Consider the following 21,626-nt stretch of genomic DNA (forward strand, 5'->3'; position numbering starts at 1 on the left):
GGCTGTTTGCGATGAGGGAGTCTTATTTATTGTTTTTAACTTTTTTAGCTGATGTGAATAGAATTCATCGCGGGTGTTTAGTTGTATTTTGTGGCTTTATGTTTCATTACTGCCTGGTGGCATTTGGAGCGTTGTATATGTTGGGTGCATAGTATATTTATTCTTGTGGTTACAAGATATGTATATATGTTATTTAAGTAATATCGGTGTAGATACACCATAGATAACTCTTAAGAAACTACGATGATAGTTAGTCTTCTCTATTAGTGAAGCGTTACTTATTCGAGGTAGTGCAATACCAGCAACTCATTGTGAAGGAAGAGCACAATAATGGATACAGAACAAATAATGCCTTCCACACTAACTATCATCGTAGTTTCTTAAGAGTTATCTATGGTGTATCTACACCGATATTATATAGATATTAAACTCTTAACTCTTAAAGTATTATGCCTTGTGCATTTAGTTATTTTTAAATGTTATTTAAGGAATTGTTTAACTTTCAATTTGCTTTTGATTAAGCGAAAGTAATCAGAAAGGTTTGTGTGACTTAGGATAGTAGTGACTCACCTCCACAGGGATAGGGATGGGAAACTTTCTTTTGAGGCTGAGAATTTTTTCTGGCGGCAGCAAAGGCCAAGTAGTCATTGTATATTGGTGGTTTTTTGCGTGGTTTTGCTGTAGCCCAAGGAACACTTGATGAGTATGTATATAATGATGATGTCCCTTATGAGGGCTGTATACTGATTCCTGAGAGTTCTATAAGACTTTCTCAGTGCATCCACCTCATTTTGTGGCCTAGATGTTCTGACTCCTACTCAGACAGTGGTTCTTACATTAAATACACCAACTCCGTGATTAACCATAAAAGCTGGATATTTGAGAAGTAAAATTCAACCTTACATTCCAAACCCAGTTTTAAGTGCCAGAAATTTGTGCACTCCTGAGTAGTCTGCAGAGGTGCAACCACCTGTACCTCCTGTGGTTCAAAAGAGCACATTCACACAGACTGCACTACCGAAGTGCAGTACTGTCCAAATTGCCTAGGAAATCATTTGGTATACTCACAGGAGTGCCCGCAACGGCAGAGAGAAAAGAAAATTCAAAAGTACAGAGTTGAATACAAAGTTGAAGCAAAGAAACAGCTTATAGTCTCCACTAAATCACCTTCCTATGTTTCGGTTGTGCAAAAACAACCACCAACAATGTCTATAACAGTACAGACCGATCGTTCTACAGGAAACAACCTGACCCCTCAAATATCTCTGAGCATAAAACATCATATAATGCTTAGAAAATATAGAAACAACTCCAGAAAACTCATGGGGTATCATTGCTAATAAACTCCAGAACTCCCTTCAGACCTATCCCCTCTACAAACAACTAGAAGAAATTGCTACCTGAGTTATGGTTGGGATAACAGTTGCTTCTCTATATCTTTCACCCAGTAATTCATACACTTTTGATGATTTGATTACTCAGCTGCCACCATATTTTTGTATCTTGGGTGACTGGAATGGACATCACCCCCTATGGGGTTCCTTACATCTTAAGTTGTGTGACTGCCATTGTTTGTTACACAATAGCAATCACATAATACATGCATCTGTCCTCAAGGTAACCTTCTGCAATTGACCTTTCAATATGATTGCCAAACTTGTTTCCACTTATTGATTGTAGAGTTATTGGCAGCTTTTGCAACAGTGACCACTTTCCAGTAATATGCACACTTTCGACTAACTCGCTTCCTCAAACTGAAATAAAAACAGTGTGGAAGGTTGACAAAGCTAACTGGGTGAAATACCAAAAACTGGCATATTTAGATGTTCAGACCATTGTATCTCGCACCATTGACCCTGCTGTAAGTTACATCACTCAGCAAGTAATGGTAGCTGCAGAAATTGCCATACCCAAATCATCTGTGAAGACCTGCTCCCAACTGAAAACATGATGGAATGAAGCCTGTAGCAATGCCAAAAAAAGAGAAGAATAGATACAAGAATTTATTTCGCAAACACCCAACCACTGCTAATCTGATACAGTTTAAGAAAGCAAGAGCTAAAGCTCATCATATACAATTAATGAGTAAAAAAGATTATTATTAAATTACAGTTGCTCAGAGCGAAACGGATACAAAAATATAGATTGTGACAAGTTTAATAATAGGAAATATACATATATTAGATTAGATACATACAAATAAAAGCTTTCGGTTGTTTAGTCAACCTTATTCAGTTAAACTGACAGTTATAATGGAGCATGAGGGCGTGTACTGCCAATCTTGTATGTGAAGTGCGTGATTAATTGTTGGATGTTGAAGCCTGTGGCTGTGATGTATGTGGACGCGGCCAGCGTTTGTCAATGGACAAGATTGCTGTTTCAGTGATAGGGTGGACCTGACAACCACTGTTTCTGTTCACTGAGGTATTGGAGCATTTGATGTTTCACGACTCCCCAACCAGGTGCATCACCAATAATGGCGGGACTTATCCACAATCACAGCATCGCGGTGTGGGTCAATGTGGTGGTGGGTTGCCCAAATGTGTTCGGCAATAGCTGAGTGCTCCACATCCGCTAAGCGGATTGCTCTTTTGTGTTTGGAACGGCGTTTTTCGAGCCGTCTCCTAGTTTTCCCGATGTAGCAGCTAGTGCCGAACATGTTTGGGCAACCCACCACAACATTGACCCACACTGTGATGTCATGATTGTGGATAAGTCCCGCCATTATCGGCGATGCACCTGGTTGGAGTCGTTAAACATCAAATGCTCCAATACCTCAGTGAACAGAAACAGTGGTTGTCAAGTCCACCCTATCACCGAAACAGCAATCCTGTCCATTGACAAACGCTGGCCATGTCCACATTCATCACAGCCACAGGTTTCAAAATCCAACAATTAATCACGCACTCACGTACAAGATTGGCAATACACGCCCTCATGCTCCATTCTAACTGTCAGTTTAACTGAAGAAGGTTGACCAAACAACCGAAAGCTTTTATTTGTATGTATCTAATCTAATATATGTATATTTCCTATTATTAAACTTGTCACAATCTATATTTTTGTATCTGTTTCGCTCTGAGCAACTGTAATTTAATAATAATAATAATGAATCCAGAGCGCACAGGCCTCTTTAATCATATTCGAACTGTTCTTAGCCAACCAACATGCAAAAGAACATGCAAACTGCAAAAGAATTTCATCTTTATAGCCCATGGCAAACAACATCTCAGATTTGCCCACAGGTGCAAAACAAACAAAGTTATCCCGAAAGGATTTCTCTACAAACTACCGTTTCCTAATGAATGTATGTGACGTGCCTGTCAAAACTTCAGCTACAAGACCCTGAGCATATGGATTGGCTGCCTTCATCGAGACTTACAATATGCTTCAACGAATAAAGCAGCCCTGCTGATCGAACTTAGAAGTCTAGTTCCCGATCCTGTTTACACCAATATAATCCACACCTTGTGCATCCAAGCCGTCAGAGAATCTGAACGCTATTGTACACATCAAAAACGTAAGTTCGATGCTTTAATTAGGGAATCCCATCAATTTCGTCATCAGCATAATACCCCTTCCACTAGTTGCACAGATTTTGTATTGAACCTGAGCAACAAACAGTTATCTACAGAACAAGTAGACCTGTTGACTCTGGGTATGAAATTTGCTGTTCTCCCAAAAAACCTACCGATCACTGATATTGCCTTAGGCGTAGAAGTGTGTTTAACACGTTTCCCTGAAGATGTGGCAAACACAATTCGCCTAAAAACTGCAGCAATTTTACACCATGCTCACCCCACTTCTTCCAATCTCAGCCACAAACAAATTTTTGCTCTTAAGACACTGAAATGAGACTCATCCATCGTCATTCTACTGGCAGACAAAGGACGTCGAACAGTCGTAATGAACTGCACAGATTACGAGACAAAAGCCCTGCTGCTCTTGCAGGACACTTCTGTTTACCAGCCCTTAACCGTTCCTCCCATCAAAGCCTTGGAACGATGGGAGTCGAAAGTGAACATCCTCGTCAACAGTTGGCTCAAACAGAAGAAAATAACAGAACAACATGTAATCACCTCCGTGCCTCCGGCTGATAGATTCCACTATTCTACGGACTACCGAAAGTTCACAAAGAGGGCACACCACTAAGACCCATTATATCCTGTTGTGGCTCACCGAGTTACGAATTAGCTAAGTTTGTCTCGAGGCTTCTTTCTCCCCTAGTAGGCAAGACCACCAACACCATCTCCAACAGTAATGAGTTCATAGAAAGGATCCGTACCATATCCATCTCAAAAGATCAAGTTATGGCATCAAGAGATGTAGTTTCACTTTTTACCTCCATCCCAGTAGAACTTGCCATCACATGTGCCAAGCAACTCTTAGATAATGACGAAACCCTTGGCAGCAGAACCAAACTAACATCAGACAATATCTCCACCGCCCTCAGACTGTGCTTAACAGGCAGTGCAATCATGTTTAACAACTCCATTTACCAACAAGTACACGGCACAGCCATGGGTTCCCCGGTTAGTTCGGTCACAGCAAACATCGCGATGGAGGAATTAGAGGGTCGTGCATTTACAAACATGCCAGATCCCATTGCCTTTTGGTGTAGCTATGTGGACAATGTGTTCGTAGTTATCCCCAGAAATTCAGGTGACCGAATCTTAGACCACCTCAATTCTCTGTCACCTTTCATAAAATTCACGATCGAGCTAGAGTCGGACAACACCATACCATACCATACTTAGACACCCTTGTCCGGCGCGAGGGCACGTGCTTGACGACAACTGTCCATCATAAACCTATGTGTGCTGGCCAATTTACCAACTTCCAGTCGACACACGCACGTAGCCATCTTCTTGCCACTGGACGAACCTTGCTAACTTGTGCCTGGACACACTCTAACTCTGTAAATGAGAGGCGCACCGAAATCGCTAAGTCAAGGCAGATCTTACGAGGTGTGGCTATCCCATCAATACCCTTGACAGGTGTGACCTACAGACACGCAACCACGTAGCGACCAACAGAAACATCCAAGGTGATGACTCAGCCACGAGCGCCTTTATCCCATACTACCCAAACCTATCACAACAGGTTTGTAGAATCTTAAAATCACATGGGATAAAATGCGTACAACTCCCAGGCAGAAAATTACGATCCCTCATCTCTAAGTTAAAAACACCTGTCCCCATCCTAATACAAAGCGGATTGATCTACCACATCTCTTGCCGTGACTGCACTAGCTGCTACAGCGGGGAAACTTGGAGACAGCTCAAAAAACGTCTTTCCAAACACAAAAGAGCAATTCGCTTAGCGGATGTGGAGCACTCAGCTATTGCCGAAAACGTTTGGGCAACCCACCACGACATTGACCCACACCACGATGTCGTGATTGTGGACAAGTCCCGCCATTATCGGTGACGTGCCTGGTTGGAGTCGTTAAACGTCAAATGCTCCAATACCTCAGTAAACAGGAACAGTGGTTGTCAAGTCCACCCTATCACCGAAACAGCAATCCTGTCCATTGACAAACGCTGGCCACGTCCACATACATCACAGCCACGAGCTTCAACATCCAACAATTAATCACGCACTTCACGTACAAGATTGGCAGTACACGCCCTCACGCTCCATTCTAACTGTCAGTTTAACTGAAGAAGGATGACTAAACAACTGAAAGCTTTTATTTGTATGTATCTAATCTAATATATGTATATTTCCTATTATTAAACTTGTCACAATCTATATTTTTGTATCCGTTTCGCTCTGAGCAACTGTAATTTAATAATAATAATGAATCCAGAGCGCACAGGCCTCTTTAATCATATGAGTAAAAAAGAGTTATTGTCCCGATATGCCTCCACTATAAACAAAATCATGGACACCAAAACAGTTTGGACTAAAGTCAGAAGAATTAATGGGAAATACCCTCCTATAACCACTCTAATTTTATTACTAAAAGGGAAGGAAATCTTTAATCCTCGTGAAATTGACAATTCGTTGGGTGAAACCTTTTAAATACTCTGTGCTGTAACAGCCTATGAGTCAACTTTTCAGTCACATAAAGTACAAGCAGAAAAATGTAATCTGAATTTTAATAACACATCTATCGTCAAGGTAATCTGCAATTGACATACCAGCTTCCATATAATGTACCCTTCACCAGGACTGAGATATGCAGTGCACTTCTACGAACAAAGAACAGTGCTGCTGGCGTTGATGGAATCTATTTGAGCAATCATTTGAGCAAAGAGTCCCAGTCTGCTCTTATAAAACTATATAATTGATTCTTTCATGTGGATTACTACCCTACTAGCTGGTGTCATTCCATTTTATTAGCATTCCCAAAACCATTTTGGACCATTCTGATACAACAAAATAACTGACCTATTGCTTTAAATAGAAAATTTAGGAAAACTTTAGAAAGAAATATGAAGAATGATGCCAGGTTGGCATCATTCTTAGGGACGGAAAACATCCTAAATTGAAATCAATATGGCTTTTGAAAAAGTAGATCAATGCTTGACCTAATGGTCAAAGCTGTAAGAAACATTCGAAATGCATTTCTCAGGAACAAACACAAAACAGTAATTCAACAGTCGTTGTGTCTGTGTTGTGCCATGCTTGTACTTGGCTTTCTGTCTTATTATTTTTCACTGCATTGGCAGTTCGATCTTAGTATCTTTCTGTTGTTGCATAGATTTGTCTAACGTTCAAAATGCAGTGATACCCTGACCATTTTTGGTATATTTTATTTTATTTATTATTTTTAGTTTAATTGGTTACCTATTGTTGGTAGTTCATGGTTCCATTTTGGCGATTTTTTTCACACAATTCAGACACTGGTGCTGTCAGGGGTGCCATTAATTTTTTTTTTAATTGGTTTCATATTGCTTTTTAATTGACTCCCAAATTCTAAATCATGGATTTGTCTAACTTCAAAATGCAGTGATCCCCTGACCATTGTTGGCCTATTTTATTTTATTTATTATTTTTAGTTTAATCGGTTACGTATTGTTGGTAGTTCATGGCTCCATTTTGGTGATATTTCACACAATTCAGACACGCACTTCACGTACAAGATTCATTCTGATGCTGTCATGGGTGCCATTAATTTTTTTTTTAATTGGTTTCATATTTCTTTTTAATTGACTCCCAAATTCTAAATTATATTACGAGCGCCCTTCCACAATGCCCTCAGCATCATTATTTTGCTTCCCCTCTCTTTTTTCTTTTTTTTGTGTATTATTTTATGTGTTTAGTAATTATTTCGCTCTACTGGTTCGCCATGCTACTGGTATACAGTTTACTTTTGTTTCTTAGCTTATTTTATACAACATTTAGTGGAATGTGCATATTTGCTGCCACTGAAGTTTGCATTGCTATTTTTACATTAATTCTCCATTATTGGAGAATTAATGTAAAAATACCATTACAATATTTTTTATTTTATTTTATTTTTTTTCCTTCCTTTCAGGTTCCACATCATCAGAAGAGCCCCCACCGAAAGTGAGAACCTTTAATTTTTCAAATATTATTATAGAAATAACTAAAATTAAAAGTCTATAAAGCTGAAACATTTAAATACAAATTTCAAAATATTAACACAACGTTGCATGAAATAATTATAATTTGTGTGATTAACTGAGGTAGAGAAGAGACAAAATTGATCTGCATTAAAACTTCAAATTGCTGCAGATAAATTAATTTCTCAAATTTTGAGGAAATTTTAACACACTGTGATTGGAAAGGGAAGTGGTAGTAATCTCTTAAAAATAATGACAAAATTTATTTGCGATACGGGAAACACATAAACCCTATGTTTTAAAAGATTTTCTTTTACCATCATTGGTGCATTATAATAAGTACAGACACCAGAATAATGTAAATTAAGCATCATGCATCTGATGAATGTACATTGTGACTAAAAAACATTCATTTGGAAATTTCTCCAGTGTATAACTACTTCATTGTGTGTGTGTGTGTTATTGCTCTCATTTAATTTTGTGTTAAATATTGCTGAGGGTGTAGAGAGTTACCACTGGTCGCTACATTAGCTGGTTGCTACATTAGCCAGACAGACTTACTGATGTCTGTTCAGATAAAAACATGGAATTTAAAATGGAATATCATGTGGTTATGTTTTAAATAACATGTAATTATTCTTGTATTAATAAATAAATATAAAGAGTTACAATTTGGAAACATTTTTTATTTTTTATTAATTGTGAATTTTAGGGATTTTAATGAATCCAGTCTAAGGATTTTTATAATTGCATTCATATAAAGTAGTAGTTAATTATAGTTAATGTTGAATTGCATTACATTACATGAATGTAAAATTACATTCATGTAATGTAATAGTTAATTATAATTGATCTAATTTTAAGTATAAAATCCTTAGCTTGAATTCCCTAAAACCCCTAAAATTGTTCCGGTGTCCCCTAAATCTCTCTCAGGCTTCTAGATTCCATTCATAAGAGGGCAGTTAGGTTAATTAATGACTGATCTCTAACTGAGTCTCTCCACTCTCTGTCTCATAGACATTCTGTTTCTGCTGCATCCCTTTTCTACAGATTCTTCCCCAGTCACTGTTCTTTTGAATTGGCTTCTATAATTCCTGCTCTCTCTCTCTTTCAGAACAGTCCGAACACGTGCCGCTAACATCCATTTACTGTCCAACTGCAAATTCAGACAACCAACTTTTTGTTGTTTTTGTTATTTGGTTTTTAGGAGCATTAGCAATTAAGGCCATATTGCTCCGGGCATTTGTGGTGGTCATTGCCTTACCTTTCCGCATCCTCCGTATTTGATGGTCACGGGCTTGAACCCCGCTCTAATCAAGAAGCGTGTGCTACATGCTGCTGCTGCTGCTTTATTCATTCAACTGCCATTTTCTGGAACAACCACCTTCCTTCATACATATTTCCTGAAAATTACAGTCCACAGAAGTTCAAGTCTAATATCAACAAATATCTTCTTTCATCTTCTCAATCTCCTACCCAAGCATGGTACTAAGTACTATAGGTTCTAATACCTCTCGTGTTTGAGGTTTTCATAAAAAAAAAAAAAAAAAAAAAATTCAATAATTGTACCTTGTAAATTGCTAAACCGGCGATTGGTCTTCTGTACATATCCAACGACATAAGCAGGACAAGAATATTCTTCCTTGATGAATTGAATGCCCATGTTAGACTTTAAAATGCTAAACATAAAAAGATTAAAGGGGTTATGCCATTTTTGATGAGGTTCTCATTTCAGAAAGGATTTTGGCCAAGTAATACCAGCTCAAAGTAAATCGATATACTATGATTCCAGATTAATGCAATTTTCTTTCAAGAAGTGAGCAATGCTAGTATATTCATTGTCCTCTAGATTCTTTCACAATTTCTTGTATTCAGCATTATATTTGATCATCAGGTATCTACTTTTGGCATGGGAATTAAAATCATTGTAGATCATGATGGCATAAATGAAGCTTTAAAACGACAAACCTGTTTGTTGGTAGCTTGGATCCTTTTGTAACATATAAAAGTATGTTTACGAATTTGCAGTTTGATATTACCAGAGGCTTTTGCAGTAGAAACAGACATGAGCTGATTTATCATAGCTATCATCATGTTCATACTGTTTCTCATAGGTTCTTTAGGAGCATTATTAAGCCCAAAAGAATGTGAGCATGTGGACTGCCACAATGTTGAAATTCGATCCATTTAAATTTGTTGACGACATAATATTGTCGAAATGGAATGAAATGTTTAGACTGAAGTAAAGTTAAAATACAATCCACAAGTTTATTAAAATGAATCGCACATGTTCTGGCATCTTCATTAACTACTGTCACCTTTTCCATAAAATGAAGAGCTTCTGCTTGGTCATCAGGGTTATCCAAACCTTTGTATTTTAATTTGTATAAAATTTTCAGCAATTTAGGCCAACCGATTTCGTTTGCACTGAAAGTTAAGAAGAACATAGGTTTGCCCAATTGTCTGATCATCGCAAACAGATCTCTTTTACATTGTGTCCAGTAATAAGTTGAATTAGGAATCGATTTAAAAAATGCTAAATTGTTTTCAATGCAGTTATTGACTTATTATCAAGATTGGATTTATTCTTTGGTGAGCTTAGTGTCTTTTCCTACATATTTAAAGGCAATGGTTAACGAATCTCGAGTTCCTAGTCTCATTATTTTCATAGCCATATAATGAAGATAAGTTTTCACTTCTCGCCGATCTGAACAAGAAGTTCACTTGATACTGATCAAGGTAAATGCTAGGAAATCAAAAAGTAAACTTTGTGGAACATTTTGTCCACCAGGAGCTATTCGTAAATATTTGTCCTCGCTCCGCAAAAGAGTTTGTTGTTGAATGACTAAACTTTCTTCAATAGGTATAGCTTCAACCATTTTATCACGTCTAGAAGAATCATCATGTCCAATGTTTTCAGCGAAGAATACTTCGTCAATCTCAATATAAAGATGATAAAAAGGAGTTGTAAGTAGATACTTTAACCAAACCCTTACATCTCTTTTATGAACCAAGCCCATTAAATAACTCGATTTGTGTATTTTTTACATTTGATATGAATGCAATAATGATCATCTATACTCCAGAGCAAATAATTGACCATCGAATTAACATTTACAGGAACATTTATAATTTGGCTGAAACCATATCTTAGTCTTCTAATTTGCATGGATTGTATATGAGAAATGAGGTGGAATAGAAGGATAAACTAAACCGTTGCTGTTCAAAAATGTTGGAATGGAATCATTTTTGAGAGATGTTCAACAGTATTACTAGTCTTCATAGTTGTTACGTCTGCAGTTGGAAATTCTAGGAGAAGTAATGGGTAACTTCCTTGATATACAATTTTACATACACTGTATACACCTCAATCAGATTACCACGCAGGTGGCTGGAGAATAGGCACCTGCGCGATGATCTAATTGAGGTGTATAAGGCCTTGAATGGATTGAGCATGCTGAATTCTGATGGGATCCTTCCACTTGTTCAGGTTACGAACCTAAGGGGGCGTAATTCAAATTAAGAAAAAACAGATGTAGAATAGATGTGCAGAAATTTGCCTTTAGCCAGTGGGTGGTTAATTGTGGGAACAAACTTCCATCTGTCATTGTGGAATTTGATAGGTTAAATAAATTTGAGGAACTGGACAGGCATTTGGAGGGAATGGTGTGATTTTTTTTTTTTTTTTTTTTGGCTGATGCTACATAAGCTAATACCCTTGCTTTCTTGCATCACATGCCACTACTACTATATCATTTCCCTACCATAATCGATCACAGATATCACAAACAGCTCCAAAAGTATTTTTCAGAAATTGTCGCTCAAATTCTTTATAGGAGTTATGATCATATTCGATGTTCTTGTAAATGATTTAATGCTTGAAACCTGTGGGTTTACAACAGACAATTCAACTGAAATATGATATATATTTTTTTTTTCATGATGCAGTTGGAGCTGGTTGTTGCAGTATACTCCATCTAGCTAGTTCAGAAATCATTTGAAAATGTTAATTCATGTTAATTCATCTGAACTCAAATCTTCTGGATCAAAATCTTTGGGAAGTTCTTGAATATAATTTCATGATGTTGACGGTCCGGCTCCTTGATGAGAAGTCAGTGTAGAAGGTTGATGTTGATCAAAATCTTGAGGAAGCAGATTTTATTAAACTGCATTTTTTTTCTCTATGTTTTTGAACTCATTCTTTTGTTGACATGGGAGGCTTCTTCGCTGGCTTTGAAGTTTTTATTCTTGCATACTTCTCTCAATTTTGCCCCACTAGAGTTTTAGCCATGTTTGAAATACTCTTATGGGTTTTTAACTGAAATTGGATTTGGTATTTTTACAATTCAATAGTTAACAAAATCTATTTGTATGGCATCATTCCCGAAAACTACTACAAGAAGTGATTGTTGTTTGTTGAAGTCATTGTTTTATTCTTGCGTTCTTCAATCAAAACCATTTAAATTTTTAACCAGTTTAATCAAAACTTACTTACTTACACTACTTAGAAGGTTGATTTTGGTAAAAATCTTGAGAAGCAGATTTTATTTAAGTCTGCATTTTTTTTCATTTTCTGTTTTCGAAATCATTCCTTTTCGATATGAGAGGCTTTTTCAGGTGTTTTCAAAGCTTTTATTCTTGCATAATATTATTAACCTCTGCTTAACTACCAAATTAACATTAGTGACTGAGTCAGCATCGTTTAGGAAGTGATGTCATTTTTTTAATCTTAGTATAAACAATGCAATGTTTTATTAATTAGCCCTGAGTGCCAAGCAATCTTTCTAGCATTTTGCCTAGTGTGAATATTAGTGCTTTAATAATCCCTCCACCACTTGCAATGTTACTGCTATGGCTAGCACTGTACTGCTCTCCCCTTCTGCTGATCGCTTGGTCACTGGTTGGCACTGCTCCTACCTACACATGGTGGGGCCGGTAACCTGGGAGCAAGATATCCCTCTTCCAGGGCTAAAAGGAGCAGCAATGGATTGCAACGCATATACACTGCTAGAGCCAACAGGCTCCAGACTTGATAACAATGTTTCAGAGCATGACTCAATCGTTCAAAGAGATTTCAGATGGAAAAACCAATGGCAAATATGTTAACATTTCTCATAATGCATTCACTATCTGCACAACCTGTTGGCAAGCTATCACCTTTTCTAATACAGAAATGTTTAGAATCGGTTGTTGGATCTCCTAAAATGGTCAAACATCGCCAATCTGGAAACCTAATTGAAGCTTGCAAGTCAAGTCATTCAGAAAAATTGTTGAAATTAACAATATTTCACAATATTCCAGTGTCGATTATGCCCCATATTACTCTAAACACCTTTAAAGGCATTATCAGAGGGACTTACTAACTGTCTCAGAAGAAGAAATAGTACAAGAGCTCTGTGATCAGAAAGTAACTCGTGCACGGAGAATAATGACCAAAAAAAAAAAAAAAAATGGCAGCCTACTACCAACCAGGTCCATCACTTTGACATTCAGTACTCCAACTCTTCCATCTTCGGTTAAAGCAGGAACTGCAAGATCCGGCCTTACATCATGAATCCCATTCGCAGCTTTAAGTGGATAGCAGAGGCCACTTAATTGAATCATTCCTGGATAACCATAATCTAACTGTATTAAACTCTGGCTCTCCAACTCATATTCAACTACCTGCATGGACTACATTAGCCATTGACTTATCCATCTGTTCAGTATCTCTTTTTACAATCATGGAATAGTCAGTGCTGAATGATCCATTCCACAGTGACCATTTTCCTATCATCAGTTCAATTCACGTCGTGTCCTGTCCACAAGGCCGTACTTCTTGGAATTTTGATAAAGCAGATTGGAAAAACTTGTGTCCTACTCGACAACCAGTATGGAGATCAACAAAATATTGATGATCCAACCAATCACATTACCAGTCATATGTTTTCGGCAGTCAAAATTTCCATTCCAAAATCCAACTAGTGTAAGTGGGTACACAAAAACCAGCTGTGGAATGAAGATTGCTCAAAAGTGAAACAAGAAAAAAACCGGGCTTGGAACCAGTTTCGCAAATTCTCCTCTACTGCCAGCCTAATTGTTTTAAAAAAAAACTTAGAGCCATATCAAGACAAATTAGGAAAAAAACAAAATGTGACTACTGGATTAACTTTGCCTCAACTATTAACAAAAAATACTGACACTCGGATTGCAGTCAGTCCTCGTATAACACGTGTTCACACTACACAAATTCTATCATACACGATTTATAAATAGGGGAACGATATCGTAAATAACATGAACAGAATTCGCTTATGCACGATTCACCTTTGTGTTTACAATAAATGGCAGTTGAACACGGAATCACCCCAACTGAATGCAACACGATAGGAAAAGATTCTGAAAATGTATTTATGTTTTTTTATATCAGTGAAGCGAAAACACATTTCACCATAATAGCGTAAAAACCCAAACAATTCTAGCTATCGGTATTATTGCAAATACAATTAGATCGAGTTTACTACCAGTTTATAACAGATTCAATTAGCAGAAACGCAACTGGAAATTTTTTTATGGTAGTAACCCCCAGAAATGTTGTGTAAAATGTGAGCTAGTGACGTGTTAATAGTGTGTCTCTGCCTTTATGGTGTTGTTTATCCAGTTGTTACACACGTGCAGCTTTGTTTATGTGTATCAAGCGTGCCTCCTCATTTTGTAATTGTGCTTTATTCCCTAAAAAATGAGTTAAATACTTAAAAGGTGTGAAAAGGAAGCGTCCTGGTGAAGACACTACAGATTCAGAGAGAAAAAAAAAAAAAAAGCAATATCGATAAACAGAGGCGGACTGGGTCAAAAATTCTTACCCGGGAAAATTTGTAGTGGCCTCACCACAGAGTAGTAACTATTTTACTTCTCAGTGGGCCTCACACTAGCGTTTATGGCCAAAATCACACCGGTCTCAGACCCACGGTGGTTCCCCTGGTAAGGCTTATGGCCAGTCTGCCTCTGTCGATAGAGAAAAAATATGAAATTGTGAAAAGCTTTGAGCAAATTGAAAGACCATGTGATATTGCATGTGCTACAGGCCTAAATGAGGCAACGCCGAGAATTTAGAAATAATGCAGAGAAAATAAAAACAACTTTCATTGCAGGAACAACTCGAAGTGTAATCAAAATCCATTAGATCAAGACACAGAGAATTGGAAGAAATGGAACGGCTGTCATCTGTTTGGACAGAAAATCAAACAAAAAAACAAGTTTGCTTACGATAGAAGCAAAAGCATTAGTAATACAGTAGACCCTCGTTATAACGAGGTTCGCTTTACGCTGATTTGCTATAATGCTGTTCTTATGTTATAACCCGTATCTGACTATAATGCTGTCACAAATCACTATAATGCTCTTTTACAGATTGCATTTTTTGCATATTTAACAAAATCATTTCATTTGAGGGAGTAGATAGTTTAAAATGAAAAGCAAAACAGCATTAAAATGTTATCCACGCCGACTTGAGAAATTTTCCCACAATCAGTGAAATTTTCTCGCACGCTAATTGAATTGCAGTACAGTGACATCCGTAGTCTGAGATCAACATTTTAAAAAATGATCAATATTAAGTTATGTGCATTTATCCGAAGTCTAGTCATCACTCAGTACAGTATTAGACACCGTGCGTAACGGACAATTTAGTTGAACATTGTATTATAATTAATGCAACCAACACAGTTACATTTTCGAAGAATTAATAATGGTGCATAAGAATGAAAAAGCAACGTCTGGACACAGTATGAAGACTACAAATGTAAGAAAAAGACTGAATTTGAAAATTAAATTAGACGTTTTGAAGCAGATCGATTCCTGTCAATGACAAGCAGATGTGTGCCATAATTCAGGACTGGCAAGTTTAACTGTAAAAATAATTATAAAGAATCAATTTTAGCAGCAGGAAAGACAGCTGTTCCACTGCAAGCAAATAGGGCTAGGCTGGCTATTAGGATTGAAATGGAGAGACTATCTAATTTTATTGAAGATAAAATCCAAGGTAGAATTCGGTTAAGTTAAATATTGTAGAAAAAAAAACAAAAAAAAAAAAAAAAAAAACAGAGAGAGAGAGAGAGAGAGAGAGAGAGATAGAGATTAGCCTGAAGAAAACTCACCTAAAAAAAAAAAAAAAAAACCCAGTGTGGAATCATTAAAAACTAGTAAAGCCTGGTTCAGTAGATTTAAAATACAGGGAGAAGCCGCAAGTGCAGATCAAAGAGCCGAAACTTTCAAAAAAGAACTTTTTAAAATTATTGTAGAGGGGTATTATTTGTTATACTTTTCAACAAGTTTTTAAGAAAGATCAAGCAGGACTTTTTCGGAAACGAATGCCTAAACGAAGTTTCATATTGAAAGAAGAAAAAACATGCCAGGTTTCAAAGCAGTGAAGGATTGGTTGACTTTATTGTTGGGTGGCAACACTGCGAGGGATTTAACATTAAAACCCCTTTTAGTTTACCAGGAAGAGGGCCAAAGTACAACCCAAAATTGACACATTTTTCATAATTAAATTCATCAATTAAATTAAATCAATTTAGATAAATTAAATTCATGATTTTAATTGGAATTTTAGGTTTAATTTTGATAACGTAAGTAATTACCACATAATTATATGTTAGCATTAGCATTAGTAGAGGCATATGATGCAAGAAAGCAAGCTTTTGCAGCATCAGCCAAAAAAAAAAAAAAAAAAAAAAACCACTCCCATTTCACCCCTCCGTTTGTTCGAAATACCTGTCCAACCGAGCCTTAAATTTATTTAGGCTATCAACTTCCACAGCAAGGGATGGAAGTCTGTTCCACTGACCAACTGCCCACTGGTTAAAGGCAAATTTCTGCACATCTCTCCTACATCTGTCTTTCCTCAATTTTAATTTATGCCCTCTTACGTGATTATTCTGAGCAAGAGGTGGAATCCCATCGGCATTGAGCATGCTCAAACCATTCAAGGCTTTATACACCTCTCCGGTGCCTAGTCTCCAGACACTGTAATTTGCAGAAGCAACAGTTTGTTCCATTCACTAATCGTGCTTCTCTGTATTCATTCCAGTAGCTCTACATCCTTCTTGAAATGAGGCCTCCAGACCTGTGGCCTGACTATTGCCTTATACAAGGGAATAATCACCTCCTTATCCCTGCTAGAAAAATTCCTGTATATCATTGACAAGACACCATGAGCTACACTTGCAGCCTGTCTGCACTGCTCTGAAAACTTCATATCTGCCTGCACAATTACCCCCAGGTCCTTTTCATTCTCTACCACTGTCAGGGTAGTACCACTGAGTTGATACGTTAGTCTGAGGTTGCTGTTTCCCATATGTAGTACTTTACATTTGTCAATATTTCCCTTGATGAATTTGAGGTATTGCTCAAAACATCGAAGGCAGATATTGTTGGGATATCAGAGACGTGGTGTCACACAGATATAAGGGATGCGGAACTGCAATTTGGGGAGTACAACGTCTACAGAAAGGATAGACAGGATAGGAAGGGGGGAGGTGTTATGCTATTAGTTAAGAAACACATAAAAACCAAGGAAGTGAAGCCAGTCGACATCGCTGGACAGTGCAGTGTGGAGTCAGTTTGGTGTGACATAAACATTGGGAGATCAAAATTGAGAGTAGGAGTGTGCTATAGGCCTAATGACTCTGATGAGTATAATAAGGAACTGTACAGGGAAATAGAGTGGGCCAGTAAATCAGAGTGTCTTATAATGGGAGATTTTAATTTCCCAGATATTGACTGGAATTTGGGGGCTGGATACTCACACACTAGCAGGGCTTTTGTGGATTTATTGGATGATTGTTTTCTACATCAGCGTGTTCGGGAGGCAACTAGAGGGAGTAATACTCTTGATTTGATTATCAGCAGTGATTCTTCATGCATTAAGAATCTGCGGATAAATGAACCACTAGGTGGCAGTGATCACAGTGTGCTGAAGTGGGATTTACTCAAAGAGGTAACTACCATTAGGGGTAAAGGGAAGGGTTATTGCTTCCGTAAAGGCGACTACGATGGACTGAGACAGTATTTAAATTCTATACAGTGGGACCAACTGATGATGTTACCAACAGCAAATTCAAAATGGGAAGCATTCAAAGAACTTATCTTGGAAGCTACTAGGCTTTACATACCAACTAAGAAATATTGTTCAAGGTTTAGGCCAAAATGGATGTCAGATGAACTAATGAGGCATATGGCAGAGAAGAAAAATGCATGGGATACTTACAAATTAACACATGACACAGAAGCCTATGATAGATACAAGTTGATATGCAACCAAGTTACAAAGGAGGTTAGGCAGGCGAAGGCAGATTACGAGAAATCCTTGGCAAGGGATGCAAAGAAAAACAGCAAAGAGTTCTTTACTTATGTAAACTCTAGAAGGAAAGGGATGAATCAGATTGGTCCACTTGATATTGATGGGTCAAGTGTTGATGATCCTGCTCAGGTGGCTAACAAACTAAATGAATATTTTGCATCGACATTCACACATGAGGAGTTATTCAGCGAGGGGAATGCCAGAGGTGTATTCAACTCTAGCAGTAAGTTACAGAATCTTGAAATAACTGGGAGTAAAGTGGAGGAGAAACTGTTGAAGATAAACACAAGAAAGGCACCCGGGGTGGATGGGATCTATCCAGTTATATTAAAGGAGGCAGCAAAGGAAGTAAGCAAACCCTTAGCCATAATTATGAGAGCTTCCTTGGACTCAGGGGAGGTAACCATAGACTGGAAATGTGCAAATGTGACCCCAATTCACAAAGGAGGATCAAAGGCTGACACAAGTAATTATAGACCTGTGAGCTTAACTTCTGTTCCAGGAAAATTAATGGAGGCACTGGTTAAAGACGCACTGCACGATCATTTAGACAAGACTTCAGTTATAGCTCAGACACAGCATGGTTTGTTAAGGGGAAGTCTTGCCTGACCAACTTGATTGGATACTATGATGCAGTCACAAAAGAACTGGATGCAGGGAATAACTTTGATATTATATACTTGGATCTTAGAAAGGCTTTTGATACTGTTGCACATGAAAGACTGCTACACAAATTGGAGCAGTGTGACATTGGAGGCAAATTGCTGCTATGGATAAAGGGGTGGTTGAGGGGGAGAAGACAGAGAGTGGTAATCAATGGACACTGCTCATCGTGGACTGATGTTATTAGTGGAGTCCCTCAGGGCTCAGTGTTGGGTCCATTATTGTTTTCTGTATTTATAAATGATATTGATGATGGTATATCGGGATTAATGTCCAAGTTTGCAGACGATACAAAGGTTGGCAGGGTTGTCAAGGACACTACTGACACTATGCTGCTGCAACAGGATCTGGAAAGGTTGAGCAGATGGGCTGAGAGGTGGCAAATGAAGTTTAACATTGACAAATGTAAAGTACTACACATGGGAAACAGCAACCCCAGAGCAACGTATCAACTCTGTGGTACAACACTGACAGTGGTAGAGAATGAAAGGGACTTGGGGGTGGTTGTGCAGGCAGATATGAAGTTCTCTGAGCAGTGCAGACGGGCTGCAAGAGTAGCTCATGGAGTATTGTCAATGATATACAGGAATTTTTCCAGCAGGGATAAGGAGGTGATTATTCCATTGTATAAGGCGATGGTCAGGCCACACCTAGAGTACTGTATACAGGTCTGGAGGCCTCATTTCAAGAAGGATGTAGAGCTGCTGGAACGAGTACAGAGAAGGGCAACAAGATTAGTGAATGGAACAAAGGGGTGCTCTTACGAAGAAAGGCTTAAGTTTTGCAAATTACAGTGTCTGGAGACTAGGCACCAGCGAGGTGATCTGATAGAGGTGTATAAAGCCTTGAATGGTTTAAGCATGCTCAATGCTGATGGGATTCTTCCTCTAGCTCAGAATAATCACCTGAGAGGGCATAAATTCAAATTGAGGAAAGACAGATGTAGGATAGACGTGCGGAAATTTGTCTTTAGCCAGCGGGTGGTTGGTTGGTGGAACAGACTTCCATCCCTTGTGGTGGAGGTTGATAGCCTAAATAAGTTTAAGGCTCAGCTGGACAGGTATTTTGAACGAACAGAGGGGTGAAATGGAAGTGGTTTTTTTTTTTTTTTTTGGCTGATGCTGCATAAGCTTGCTTTCTTGCATCAAATGCCTCTACTAATGCTAATGCTAATGTTAAACTTCATTTGCCACCACTCAGCCCATCTGCTCAATCTTTCCAGACCCTGTTGCATCAGTAGTGTCCTTAACAACCCTGCCAACCTTTCTATCATCTGCAAACTTGGACATTAAGCTTCATATACCATCATCAATATTATTTATAATTAGAGAAAACAACAGTGGACCCAACACTGAACCCTGAGGGACTCCACTAATAACATTAGTCCATGATGATCAGTGTCCACTGATTACCACTCTCTGTCTTCTCCTGGCCCCTCCGTAGCCAGGTGGGAAGGAGCAGCAGTGCGTAGCCCACGCTTCTTGATTAGACCGCGGTTCGAGCCCGTCACCACCAAATACAGAAGATGCGGAAAGGTCAGGGAATGACCACCGCATATCCCGGAGCAATATGGTCTTCTCCCCCTCAACCATCCCTTTATCCATAGCAGCAGTTTGCCTCCAGTTTGTGCAGCAGTTTTCAGTGTGCAACAATATCAAAAGCCTTTCTAAGATCCAAATATATAATATCAAAGTTATTCCCTGCATCCAGTTCTTTTGTGAATGCATCGTAATATTCAGTCAAATTGGTCAGGCAAGACTTTCCCTTAACAAAACCATGCTGTGTCCGAGCTATAACTGAAGTCTTGTCTAGATGATCATGCAGTGCTTCTTTAACCAGTGCCTCCATTAATTTTCCTGGAACAGACGTTAAACTCACAGGTCTATAATTACTTGTGTCAGCCTTTCATCCTCCTTTGTGAATTGGGGTCACATTTGCACATCTCCAGTCTATGGGTACCTCCCCCGAGTAGCCAGGTGGGAAGGAGCAGCAGTGCGTAGCACACGCTTCTTGATTAGACTGGGGTTCAAGCCCGTCACCACCAAATACGGAAATCCGCATATCCCGGAGCAGTATGGCCTTAGTTGCTAATGCTCCAAAAAAAAAAAAAAAAAACTAAATCAAATCTCCCCTGAGTCCAAAGAAGCTCTCATAAGTATTGCTAAGGGTTTGCTTACTTCCTTTGCTGCCTCCTTTAATATAACTAGATAGATCTCATCCACCCCGGGTACTTTTTTATGTTTATCCTCAACTATTTGTCCTCCACTTTACTCTCAGTTATTACAAAATCATCTAGCTCACTGCCAGAGATTACTTCACCTCTGGCATTCCCGTTCCTGAATAACTCCTCATGTGTTAATGTAGATGCAAAATACTCGTTTTGTTTGTTAGCCACCTGAGCAGGATCCTCCACTGTTGAACCATCAATATCCAGTGGACCAATCTGATTCATCACTTTCCTTCTAGAGTTTACATAGTTATAGAACTCTTTTCTTGTCTGTTTTTCTTTGCATCCTTTGCCAAGGATTTCTCATAATCTGCATTTGTCTGCCTAATCTCCTCTGTAACTTGGTTACAGACCAGCTTATATCTTACATAGGTTCCATGTCACCCATTAACTTATAGGTATCCCATGCATTTTGTTTCTGTGCCATATGTCTCATTAGTTCATCTGACATCCATTTAGGCTAAACCTTGAACAATATTTCTTAGTTGGTATGTAAAGCCTAGTAGCTTCCAAGATAAGTTCTTTGAATGCTTCCCATTTTGAATTTGCTGTTGGTAACATCCTCAGTTGCTTCCACTGTATAGAATTTAAATACTGTCTCAGACCATCGTAGTCGCCTTTACGAAAGAAAAAACAATTCCCTTTACCCCGATGGTAGTTACCTCTTTGAGTAAATCCCACTTCAGCACACTGTGATCACTGCCAACTAGTGGTTCCTTTATCTGCAGATTCTTAATGCATGAAGAATCACTACTGATAATCAGATCTAGAGTATTACTCCCTCTAGTTGCTCCCGAACATGATGATGTACAAAACAATCATCCAATAAATCCACAAAAGCCTTGCTAGTGGGTGAGTG

At 38.3% G+C, this 21,626-nt stretch overlaps 1 protein-coding gene across 1 annotated transcript in view; it reads left to right on the forward strand.

Moving 5' to 3' along the window:
* The window catches only part of LOC150081130 (focal adhesion kinase 1-like), a 1,307,299-nt gene that overhangs the window by 944,420 nt on the left and 341,253 nt on the right, over nt 1–21,626 (forward strand). The window contains exon 22 of the mRNA XM_090380936.1: nt 7,487–7,518. Within this exon, the coding sequence (XP_090237062.1) occupies nt 7,487–7,518 (32 nt within the window). The remainder of the gene's footprint in view (nt 1–7,486; nt 7,519–21,626) is intronic.

Source organism: Mastigoproctus giganteus, chromosome 9 (genome assembly GCF_048544385.1).
Source record: "Mastigoproctus giganteus isolate SK-2022 chromosome 9, ASM4854438v1, whole genome shotgun sequence".
Taxonomy (NCBI): Eukaryota; Metazoa; Arthropoda; class Arachnida; order Uropygi; family Thelyphonidae; genus Mastigoproctus; species Mastigoproctus giganteus.